The sequence below is a fragment of the Onychomys torridus genome, chromosome 7, assembly GCF_903995425.1.
Source record: "Onychomys torridus chromosome 7, mOncTor1.1, whole genome shotgun sequence".
Classification (NCBI taxonomy): Eukaryota; Metazoa; Chordata; class Mammalia; order Rodentia; family Cricetidae; genus Onychomys; species Onychomys torridus.
In genome coordinates, this window is record NC_050449.1 from 3,039,654 (window position 1) to 3,052,392 (window position 12,739).

The 12,739-nt window shown below is 40.0% G+C and overlaps 1 protein-coding gene across 5 annotated transcripts in view; it reads left to right on the forward strand.

Annotated features, from left to right (window-relative positions):
* The first annotated feature begins 390 nt into the window (after positions 1-390).
* The window catches only part of Pdgfd (platelet derived growth factor D), a 225,821-nt gene continuing 213,472 nt past the window's right edge, over positions 391-12,739 (forward strand). For 3 of the 5 annotated variants that reach the window (XM_036191666.1, XM_036191667.1, XM_036191668.1), the window contains exon 1: positions 391-773. In XM_036191666.1, the coding sequence (XP_036047559.1) occupies positions 650-773 (124 nt within the window). In that variant the 5' untranslated portion in view covers positions 391-649. The remainder of the gene's footprint in view (positions 774-12,739) is intronic. The other 2 variants (XM_036191669.1, XM_036191670.1) reach the window with 2 other exon arrangements.

A 12,739-nucleotide genomic window follows, 5' to 3' on the forward strand; every position in this document is an offset into this window, starting at 1 on the left:
TCCACTCAGTAGGCTGATTTGGGTTCTAGTACAATAAACACTTCCACTACAGCTCTGCTCCCCAGATACACCATCACCAAGGCCAGCACCTTAGCTAGGTGGCAGGAGGACTTAGCACTCAACTCTTGAGAAGTTCTATCCTCCCCCACTCCTCCTGACCGCCTATAATATCTTGGGAGATAGGGTCTGGCCGATCTTCAAACTAGGCATGCTCAATGGCAGCGCTGCTTTGGTCCAGACTTTGAGCCAGGACTCTGGGATCCCTGCTCCCAGCTCCACTGCAGAATAAGTCCACAGCTTTTGCGCTCTAGGAGGGCCAGACGCTGCGCAGCCCGCCCCCTGCATCTTGTGCTGCTGCCGCCGGCCACCGGAGGGGGGCGAACCCACGTCAACCTGTTGTTTGTCCGGTCCCCATTGATCTGGTCAGCGCTACAAGGAAGTGCGGCATCCACACGCGCTTGGAAAGTTCAGCATGCAGGAAGTTTGGGAAGAGCTGGGCGAGTAGCTGGACAGCAGGGGCAGCGCAGGGCAGTGCAGGCAGCGAAGGCGCTGGGTGGTGTAGCAGAGGTCCACCGGCCCAACCCGGTGGGCTTTATTTATTTATATATTTATTTCTGGAACGAGGCTATCCCTAGGTCGCTGATCCCAAATGCACCGACTCTTCTTCATCTCCATTCTTGTGTGTGCGAACTTTTGCAGCTATCGGGACACTTTTGCGACTCCGCAGAGCGCATCCATCAAAGCTTTGCGCAATGCCAATCTCAGGAGAGACGGTAAGGGATTCATTGATTTGTATTCTTCGTTGACAAGGTCACATTTGTCGTTGTCGGGGTTCTTTGGGCCATTCACCCCGCCCCCACCCCCTCCGTTTTTTAAATTTTTCAACTCAGACCAAAAGCATTGTTTGGGGGAGGGATTCTCCTGTTTCGCCCAGAGCTACGGTAGCTCCTCCTGCCAGAACCGTACTAAAGAGTGTGAAGTGTCCTGGGGGCATGGGAGGCAGTATGGTAGGTCAAGTGGGTTTATCCACTGCATCTTAGAAGTCACGTAGGTAGGTATGTGTCCTGGAGTAGCTGATACCAGGATGTGGTATCTTTCTTCCAGTGTTGGAAAACTGAATGCTCACTTTGGGTCAAGCTAATCTAACACTAGTAAAGCAGGCATTGTGGTAAGTGGTGGAGTCCAGTGGCCTTTACTCGATGACATAATTCTTATTTATTTATTTTAGTGAGAAGAGTAGAAATGACACGTTTCAGCATTGTGGTTATTTCTGCAGCAAACTGGCAATTTATATGTCATTTATTTTTTGGAGAAGTTATTGCGGCTCTCTCTGTCCTGTCCCTCAAGTGGCTTTCCCTTGAAGTTCAGAGAGACTCAGAAACTCAAGAGTCTGGGAGGCAGGGCTTCTGGAATTTCCTTGTACCGCAGGGGACCTGGCTTCTATTGTTGGTTTCCTTTGTGCAGAGGCTTTCCCAGCTCCTGAAATGGCTGTCGTAAGCAAGGTCCTGAGCAGACCTATTTGTTTTTTTGTCTTGTGGAAGACACCTGGGTCACTGGATCCCTGAGACTCCATGTTGAGTTTGTATTCCTCCTGGGGCTTAACCTCAGATGGAGCTTGTGGTCCCAGCATGGAGCAGTTCTTGCCACTGGTATATGGAATGGCCCAAGGCCTTACTGCTTTTGTTTTCCTGCATGAATTTCATTCTCTTTCACTTGCTTAAAGTGCCCACAGCCACCACTTTCTCCCATATCGCTGCCTTGCCCCCAAACACCAAGGATATCACCAAGCTGTTCTTGGTGGCTTCAGTGTTTGAGCTGGCAACATTTGACCATCTTAGCAAATTCATTGTAGACACCTTCATCACTTAGGAATCTTTTACTTGATATATCATAAATTCAGACTCTAGAATTTTGAGTGGAAAAATACATTGCTATACTTTTTGATGTCAGGTAGCCCCAATGGCAGTGTCTTCAAGTTACCTGAAGTGTTAAGATGTTTGTCCCCAAAACTCACAATTCCCTACTGGATAGCAGTGTTTTAACTGCAGTTAAAGCTATTATAATAGTCTATTTTTGATGACCTTCATCTTAGGTTTTGCATTCAACTGTAAAGCAAGAAGCCTGAGTCTCAGTGCACTTCACTAGTTTGTCTTGCTAGGCAGAGTCTCCAGGATGGACAGATCTTTGAGTTTTCAGCTTTACTAAGTATTCTTTATTTGCCTTTTTGGTTTCAAAGAGTTAACTAACCATCATGTTGATGCATGACTTCATAGCCATAATTTTGTAATCCTTCCAAGTATCGGTTTCAAGAAGTCAAGGACAGAAAATGAAAAGTATGCAACTATTGCTTATTAACTCAAGATTCTGACCCAAATCCAATCAGACAGCTCAGACGGTTTTTAGTCTTCCCACCACCTTCTTTTGTTGAAGAACACACTCTCATGTTAATTTTTTAAATTAGAACTCTGTATACATGGGAGCTCTTGTCTACATGGGAACTTCTCAAAATATTGATGATGTCTCTAGATTCCTTCATATTTTAGCTAAAGCTGTTTCACAGTTACTACAACACTACACACACTCACACACAAGATTGCCTAGTACTTTTCTATTTAACAATCTTTTTTAAAAAATTGGAAAGTAGGAAAAATCCAGACATAATTAAATAAGAAAATACTAACATTCATAATGTATAACGGCTTGTTAGTTTCTGGGAAAAGATAGCTCAAAGAGGTGAGATTGAGTAGTAAGGGTTGAAAGTTGAAATATTAGGTATTATAGTAGTATGTGTTTTACCAAAGGCCCACTATCTATGAACAGATCTGTAATATTAAAATACCACAGGGCAGGAGTGTGATTGGAAGAAAAAAGTCTAAAAATGTTCTTTGAAGGGATCTTGGTGATAATGGAAAACAACTGGTTGAGTGGCAGCCAGAAAGTTTTGTGGAGACAATCTTTGTACATTCTTTCGAGCCCTGATTGGTTGCCTAATGTTGGGGTCAAGAAAGGAACCATAAGGGGAGGGACAGGTGTCTCATAGAAATGGCTTCCAATGGCATGTTGAAATGTTCACAGGCTGATGCAAATGTCTTTGGAGAGGTCTAAATATTGCTGAAATACCTAATGCAGATCAGGGAGAAATCCTTGCTCAAAGGCTGCGCGTCTGGAGCTTGCTTGCCCTAGTCTTCCTTGTGGCTTGTTAAGAATGATGTCTTCCTGCTGTGACTCTCAGATGAAGACAGCACAGACATCTGGTGGGGACATACATGAGAAATATATTCAAGGGAAAGACAGAAAACAAAATCCAGTCAATGCTAATTTGTGGTCATTAGAAGATGTGGTCAATAGCCACTGAAAACCCTGAATTGGGTTGGGCAGATGTGGGGAAGATCTGAAGATAAAGCTACATTCACACTTGAATGCTATGTGTTTGCTTTTTGAAATTCTGTTGGTTGAGGCCAATTTGGTGGCTGAAAAAGGAACTATAAGGGATAAAGTCAGATGCCTCATGAAAAGGGGCATGAAAGTTTTTGATTATTTCCAACCTGACAGAAAAAACTTGGATTTAATCAGCTGTGTCTAATAGCACAGATACTGAGGAATCTAAGAAATGATATAGGTTAATAAATTATAAGCTCCTCTTATAAGGCGTTTGGTCTTCTGGAATGTTCTACTACAATATGTTCTTATTGTGAAACAAGACCTCCAGATCCTTCCATTCAGAGTAGCAAAAGGTAGCCATTGGAGGAAGGTGGCAGATTTGATCCAAATGAGATTTTATAACTATGGAAGAATACATTACAATGATTTTAAACACTTAATTCAATGTTTATACTTCTTAATCATACTATTAATCACTCTGCTCAAAATGCTTTACTTTAATCCTGTCTCTAAATCTAGAACAGATCCTAATTTAGAAGTCATATCTTATTTTACTGTCTATCAGTTGACACTTCTGTGATAATGACTGTTCACACCAGGTGATGCTCTGACTGATACCAGAAAGGAAAATAGTCACAGCTAAACCACATTATTAATTATTCTAAAACCTACCTGGATAGTAGTTTCTGCCTAGAGACTTAAGAATAAAAATCCCTCTTCAAGTCCCGATCTTTTGTTGTTTTATGAAAGTACAAATGGTGCTTGTAAGCAACAATTCTAGATTGTCCTGATTGGATAATATCCCAGTAATGGGACTGTCTCCAACTTTATCACTTGCTGGGGCAAGATCTACAGGGTCTGGACTGTGCTGTCTTGGATTCCACAGCAGCAAGTGTGGGTCTTAAGCAACATGGCTTTCTAGAGGCATACAAATGACAGCATACTGATCCTGGTTAGAGATCAGAGATGAAACGGGATGGCAACAAAACAGAAAAATATAAACTTTCTCTTGTGGAAGTGTCTGAGAGCTGAGGGCCACAGGAGTGTCTAAATTTTGCATTCGTTTGTATAAGTTCTGTTCAGTTCTAAGATTCAAACCTTATAATGCATATCTGAGTTTACCTGTTTTAAATGCAGCTTGGCTTTGTCCTTCTAACAGAATGGGTAGAAGTGCTTAATTAACATTCTTTAAAAGAATGATATAGGGCTGGGGAGATTTAGTGGGTGAAGAGACTCAAGTTGGAGACCTCGGAATCTTCTTTGATATGCATGTCTGCTCTCCCTGAACTCTTACAGGGAGGCAGGGGCAATATGAGGACAATCTCCAGATGTTTGTGGGGAGCAATACTGGCACATGTAGGAGGAGGGGGCTCTGCCTTTTTTCCAAGTGGAAGGCAAGGGCCAAGATTGTGCCATGTAAGAACCAAATACCAAGGCTGTACTATGACCTCCACCTGAGTGCACTGGCATACATCCGAAAATTCACATGAATGAACACAAGCAACAACAACAACAACAACAACACACACACACACACACACACACACACACACACACAATGGTTATGAACAAAAGTTCCTGAAAAAAAAAAATCACCACCTCCAACTGACCTATCAAAAGACTGATTAACTGCTTAGAACTCTAATGATTGTGGAGAGGTTGGAATGTTGCAGGTTCAGAGCCCAATTATCAGGGGCCCTCTTTTGTCCTGTTAATAGCCATTTATAGCCTTGCTTTGTACTTGACCTAACATCTTTGTAAACATTAGGCAAATCATTTAGAATTGACAGACACCACAAATCAAAAGGCTGATTGCATTGGAGGCCCATTTGCTCCACCCACCTGCCTTATGTCTCCACTGATGTGTTTTTAAAGTGTCCTCATTCATGGTCTGCATTGTTCTGTTATTATGAAAACCTCAGGAAACCACTTCCACACTGGAGTGAGGAATTTGGGGTTTATATATATATATATATATATATGTTCCTGGACTATGGTGATTTGGCTATAGAATATATTCTCTCTTATCCCCTTCAAGTGAGAGCTGTGCTTTTGAGGGGTGGCCAGTTGCCTGCATGCTGTGCATTGTAGGGTGTCTTGATATGTCTGGATGCTGTGCCTTGTAGAGGGCCCTGGGGTGCCTAGCTGCTGTGCAGTGGAGGATGTCCTGAGCTAAGTTGTGAGCCGTATTGACTTAAAGTGATTTCTGTCTGAAGGACTTTTTTCCTTTAAGTGACTAAAAATAAAACCAAATTGCTTCAGAACAGTGGGGCCAAACATGGAGGAGAATCCAGAGTCCTTGCTCTCTTCTAGTCAGCCAGAAGTTTAGCCTGTTATCAGGCAGGACTCTGAGGACTTGTGGTCTCTAAATCCTGTCCCATTGTCATTCGGAAAGTCTGGAAGGATAAGAGTGTTTTCTGTGTTCCTCCTTGAGAACTGAGACATATGCAAATGCTGTTCCTTCTGGGACTTGAAGTTTTCTTTTTGAAATGATCCGAATAGTATTTCAAAGGAGTTTATGAACATCGTTTGAGATCTTTCTCTTCATTAAGATGGGAGCACTTTGTGAACCAGGTATAGGATGTTTATAACTCTTGGACACCTTACTATTCATCTCTTACAGGGATCTGGAAAGTTTTAGGGTTGAAATGAGTTGGTGTAAGTTAGGACTCATTTGGTAACCTCTTTTGAAGCAACTCTTTACTTGAGTTCAACTGTCTTCTAAAGGTGAATGTGACACCAACAGTTCTTATTACAAATCCTTCACTGAGCTCTGCTGCAACAGCTATTTATTTAATGACTGGTTTGCTTTCTTGATATCTGCCATATCCTGTGCTGATGTTCAGTTCTCTAGCAGGACGTGAATAACACATGCATAGTCCCTGCTGTCCTAGAGCTCTTGATCTAACAGAGAATAGAAATGAATAGTTCCAGCTGACTTTCTGATTCATTTGACAAAGCCAAGACCATAGACTTGCCTTAGGCATCAAGGGGGCAATGTTTTAAGGCTGCTGAACATGCTCCAGGTTTCCATCACCTTGTTAGCAGAACAAGCCCATCTATCTCCCCGTTATCCTGCTTTATATGGTGTGTTTGAGTGCAAGATTTTTAGTTGAGAGAAGTGTATCTCGCAGTTAAAGTGTGAAAGGGTGAATGCACAGTATGGTGTGGCAGGTGCTCTCATGGGAACCAGTGTGATAAGTTCCAGAACATTACAAAGACTTGAGAGACCAAGAAAGGCTTTCCATCAAAGAGAAGATGAATAGGAGTTTAGAACTTGGGGGTGGTGAGGGAAGAGAGTGAAGTTTATCAGTGGAAAGAAAGCTCTTCTCAAGAATTAGAAATGAGAATTATAAAAAGAATAATAAGAAAATAAAATAAAGGGCTGGCAAGATGGATCAGTGAGTGAAGGTACTTGCTGCACAAGTATGGGTACCTGAGCTTGATCCCTGGAACCCATGTAAAGGTGGAAGGATTGAATAGACTTTACAAAGCTGTCCTTTGACCTGAGATACAGACAGTGGCATGCATGGCCCCATCATGCACACACTAAATAAATTAATAATGATGAAATAAAAGTAAAAGTGCTAGGATGCACATGTCCACTAGTTAAAGAACCAGGAAGAAATGTGTGGGAGTTTGACTGTAATTCTGAGGGTGTAGGGAAACCTTCAGAAGATTGCACAGAAGTGGGGGATGTATCTCAGTCAGCAGAGTGATTACCTTGAAGGCCTGAGGAGCTGGGTTCTACCACCACCACCATATCAAACTGAATATGATGGCACATACCTGTAACCCCAGCACTTAAGAGATAGAGTCAGAAAGATCAGAAATTCAAGGTTGTTCTTAGATACATATGGAGTTCACAACTAGCCAGGGCTACATGAGACACTGCAAACCCTCAAAAAATATAAATAAATAAAGGAAAGAAAGAATGAAGGGAAAGAAGAAGGAGATTTTAATTGAGAGAGAAACATGGCTTCTCCACATTGAATGCTGAAACTGTACTGGTTTAAGGAGTGAGCCAGGCCACAGGTGTGGTAGGACCAGACTCCTTGTAAACTCATTGCCTGTATAACATTAACTCTGATTGTGTTAGTTCGTTTTCAAGATGACAATAGAGGCATGAAGGACTTCTCTAGTTCAAAATCTCCAGATGCTCGTGCCCAAAGCCACTTGCTATTCTCTATGTCCCTCTAACTCTAGAAGCTTTTCTGTCACTCAACATGGAAAATATTGTATCCTTAATTTGTTCTGATGTCTCCACAAGGAAATGTGGAGGGTCAGAAAAAGCTGGGTAGGGTTTTATAGCACTAAGTCATTTCAGATATCCTCATTTCAGAATTAAAAGCAATTTAAAATGGCAAAGTAGTGGTGGTACATGCCTTTAATCCCAGCATTTAGAGGTAGAGGCTGGCAGATCTCTGTGAGTTTGAGGCTAGCCTGGTCTACAGAGCTAGTTCCAAATCCTGTTTCAAGAAAACAAACAAACAGAAAAACTCAAACCCTTTACAATAACTAGGACAGTTTCAGCAAAAGCACAAAGGGATCATATATAACAAGAAAAAGCATCTGACACAGATGCAGTAGGAAGAAACATTCTGTCTCTCTATATAGTATTTCAGGACCAAATAAATGTAAGTCATAAATAAAGGCATAGACTCATAGTTCACATACAGGAAGCAGTATGTCCTCATGAGGATTTCCTCCATAACAAAAATGAAGCATGTTCTGTTTTGTTTCACTGCAAGCATTGATGATACATACCATAATATATCATCTTTCCTATATTCACCCTGGCCTACTACATCTATATATTATCTTAGTGTTTTCTTTTTTATGATTTGTGGGACCTATGGTTTGTTGATTTTCATATTGGCAGGTGAGAAATTGGTTGAGGCACCATAGCAGAGGCACATGAGCTGCCTTTCATCACTAGAGTGACATTTTCTCAGACTTTAAAGTTTTATCTCAGTACCTACTGTCTTGTAAAGTGAAGTGCATGAAAGGTACATGAAAGTTTTGGACTCATGTAGTGCTGTACCAAGTATGATTTGAAATTTTTATACTTCATTATAATTCTCATATGTCTAATAAAAATTATAGTTCATATAATTTTTAAACTATTTTTATTAGCTATTTATTTTTAATTAACAGAAATTTATGTATCTGTGTGCAACATTTTTCAAAATATGTAGTGGCTAAATCAAACTCATTGGCATATGTATCATGTCATACACTTTTGATGGTAAGTGCACTTAAATCTACTTGACAGTATTCAAGTGTGCAATATTTTGTTAATAACTGTATACATATACATCATATATCATCAGCTTATGTTCCTTAAGATTCTTGGAGTTGTAAATGAGCTGCAACATGACTAAGCATGAAAACAGTCACTGAGTATGACTGTGAACAGGAGTTGGACAACTCTTCACCTTATGGAAGAAGAGGCTCACAGTTCTGTATTTCACTGGAACATTTAGTATGCAACATAGCAACATCCCCCTTTTATGAAATGTTGCTGAAGCACCCTTAATTGTGATGAAAGCAACCAAATGAACCAATAAATAGGCAACAAATTTACTCAAAAGCTTAAATGACGGTAACAGTATATATATATAAACAAGCCATTAAGGTTTTGGTAGTTAATAAAGGATCACCGCTTGACTTTAATTACTATGTAATTCTATCCTGCTTGCTTAGGTGATTCCCATATCTGCACACAGAATATTAACATATGATTTGAGCAGAGAGGGCATTGAAGAGTGAGATGTGGAGATATTTCTCCCTCCATGTTTCAAGGCTTTAGAAATTTTCATGAAAACAAACATCTGACTTAGGTTTTTGTTGTTATTGTTTATTTCTTTTGTTTCTTTAAAAAATTGTATAGTGCATGTTTTCAATGCACCATACTGCATTATATAAGGATATTTTCATACCATTGAGCACATTCTCTCATACCTAGAACTTCTCATTTGTCTCCCCTCTCCCTCTCTTAGTCCCTTTGTTCCCCAACACAGTTTCATTTCTATTTTCATGTCATATATGCATTCATGATTTTATGAATCTATGTAAAATAATGCACACTAGATAAAGTGTTCTCTACCTCAGCCCAGCTTCACTTATAGAACATGATTGTTTCCACTTGCACCCATTTTCCTGCAAATGACTCCATTCTTGACAGACAGAAACTTTCAGTTTGTGTCTAGTCCAAATTTTCTGTGTCAATTCCTTTGTTATTAGGCATCACATGGTTTCATAGCTTAGCTAGGGTGTGATAAACACTGCAATGTGAAGATTTCAATGATAGGTCGATATGGAGGCTTGCAGGTGAGCATGAAAGAGTGATATAGCCAGGCCATATGGTTGATCTACTTTTAGATTTTTGATTTCTTTTTACTATACTGATTTCCAGGCTTGTTATTGAGATAGGTGCAAATAGTTCCAGCTTATCTGCATATATCAGTAGAAATAATTAGATCATGTCCTGTGCAGTTACTGGTTTTTAAAATGATGATGTCCTTGAGCCATCAAGAAAATTTTACATGTTTGATAGTTGTGCCAGGTTCATAAGCTGGAAATACCAATATCTATAGAATTTATGGATGTAAAGCAGAAACTTCAACACTTACTAGGAACCAAACCCCACTGGAAATGAACTTGTGTAGTTGAAGCTCATAGATATAATCAGGAGTGAAGTGAACAAGAGGTTATCTTTGCACTGTAGGTTAGACCCCATTGGGTTCAGAATCCTTAGTAACTCGTGTGTGCACAAAGCACATATCCAACCTACATATTTTAGTTTGTAAAAAAAAATGGTTAGTGAGTTGGGTCAGGTACAGGGGTTGGAAACACTTTTGTAGAGGTCAGATGGCAAGTATTTTAGGATTTCCAGGTCACATGGTCTCGGTTCTGCAATCAAAGCAGAAAACAGCCACAGAAATTGCATAAGAAGATGGAGATGGCTATAAACTTCTTCAAAGTGTTTTAAATGTATAAAATCTGACTCCCCAAATATGACTGGGAGCTTGCAGGTCGCAATTTAGAGGAATTATACATGTTTTGTTTAAGTGAAGGCTGAAATTGTGATGAGGAAAGGGTACATACAAAATCTAACTGTAATTAGAAAATAAAAACAACTCATTTGTAGTATCAGATAACTTGACTTAGCATCAGCTCATGATATGGATTGATGATCATAGATTGACCATAGATCATAAATGGAAAGGTAGATCGATGCACTGAGAACATCATGAATCATGTCTCTGAACAGGTGTAGTTGAATGAAGCTTAAGGACTGCCATTGCCACTCCAGACAACAGTAAGACTGTAGCTGGAGAGCTTCTCTCCAGCCCCTGCCAAGCCCTGTTAGTTCAACAACCCACTTATAAAATAAACACACAGACATTCATATTATTTAAACTGCTTGGCCATTAGCTCAGGCCTACCATTGTCTAGCTCTTACTCTTATATTTAGCCCATTTCTATTAATCTATACTTTGCCACGTGGCTTGTGGCTTACCATTACCTTATCTCTTTCTTGTCATGGTGGTGGCTGGAAGTCTCTCCCTGCCCAAGCCTTCACTTCCCAGAATTCTCCTCCTCCTTGTCCTGCCTACCCTATCCTTCCTGCCTGGCTACTGGCCAATCAGCACTTTATTTATTTTAACCAATCAGAGCAACACATTTGACATACAGAACATCCCACAGCATAAGACCAACTTTGCTGTCTGTCATATCGAGAAGGTGGCAATTCCCTAGATGTGTTGCTTTGTTCAGGTGCCCTGGGTCTGGGTGTAGTTTGCTTGGTCCATTGCTTTTATGGTTCTACTTTTCCCATAACATTACCTCCATGACCTAGGTGACTAGGGTTCATTTCTCTTCTGTCTCTAACTTTCTCTTCTTATTGGCTATCTCTGCTCAACCAACACACAGGCTCAGGTAACCTTTCCCTGCCCTACAGAAAATGTGAGGCATTTTTCTGTTTATTTTAATGGTGCTGTTCCATAAATAGCCTCAGTGTCTCCACTCCCTTTCATCTCCAGTACCGGTTACTGTTTGAAAACATCCCACTGCCTCACTGAGCCATTCTGGTGGAGATTCTAAGCTTTATAGTCTTCTCTGACTGAACAGTGGTATGAAACCTTCTCTTCACTTGAGGAATACTCTTTTTCTGTTTTGACTCTCCTAAATGATGGATTTGAAATGATGGTAGAAATAAGGTCCAAGCTAACACAGTTTTCATTTTAATTTCTTTGGAGAAAGAAGATTAGAGAAAACTTTAAAATATATTTCATGCATTTTCTTTATTCCTGACTGTTGCAACTAGTGAAAGAAATGAGAAAGATGTGAGAACATTTTATGAGGATCCTATTAATATAAACAAAATGCTTGAGGATAAAAGCATTATCTCTATGTAAGGCAGCATTTGTGTGGCTAAAAAATAATGTTGCTTTAAAAGTAGACTTTAGCTACATACATAGAATTGTTCTGTGTTGCTGAGTGTCCCCACTTTGGCTGGGTCTCCTGTAGGTCCTACAAATGCTACTGTATTTTCTTGGGTTGTATCTTTTCATTTCTCTCTCTGATCTTTTCTGGAAAATCTTACTTTATTCTGATTATTATGTTATTATGGAGAAATAACCCATCCGCCTGTGTTTTCTGCTTCTGTCTCTTTGCTGAACTCCTGATTTATTTGTCTATTATTTAATTTAATTTCATTACCCAAAGCTTATAATGAATGATCCCAATGGTATTTATGATAAGACTCTGATTCAGTAAAAAACTGTGAAATATTTATTGTTTCTTTTTTTGTGACAGACATGTTATAGTGGCTTTTGAGCATTCCTCAGTGAATGGTGTTGGTCAGATACAACATTTAAAACAGAAGTGGCTACTCTACATCTCTTTTCCCTGCTTTCAGCCTTCTCCGACCCTCTTTATATCATGAATCCTATGATTACATATATTTTGTTTACACAGCTAACATCTGCTTGTATGTGTGGTGCTGTTGCATAGCTTTACACTGTGCGCAGGTATGTCACTGTAATTGGTTTAATAAAAAGCTAGCAAAAGCCAATAACTAGGCAGGATTTTTGAGGCAGAGAGGATGTTGAAAAGAAGAAGGGGAGTAGCCAGACAGATGTGGAATGAGTCAGACACCCAAAATGGGATAGAGATAAAAGCCATGTGGTAGAACCCAGATTAATAAAAATATGGGTTAATTTAAATTTTAAAAGCTAGTTAGCAACAAGCCTAATTTATCAGCTGAGCTTTCATAATTAATAAGTCTCTGTGTCACTGTTAGGGGGCCGACAGTATCAACAAGAAAAGTCCAACTACAGACTGGCTCAGC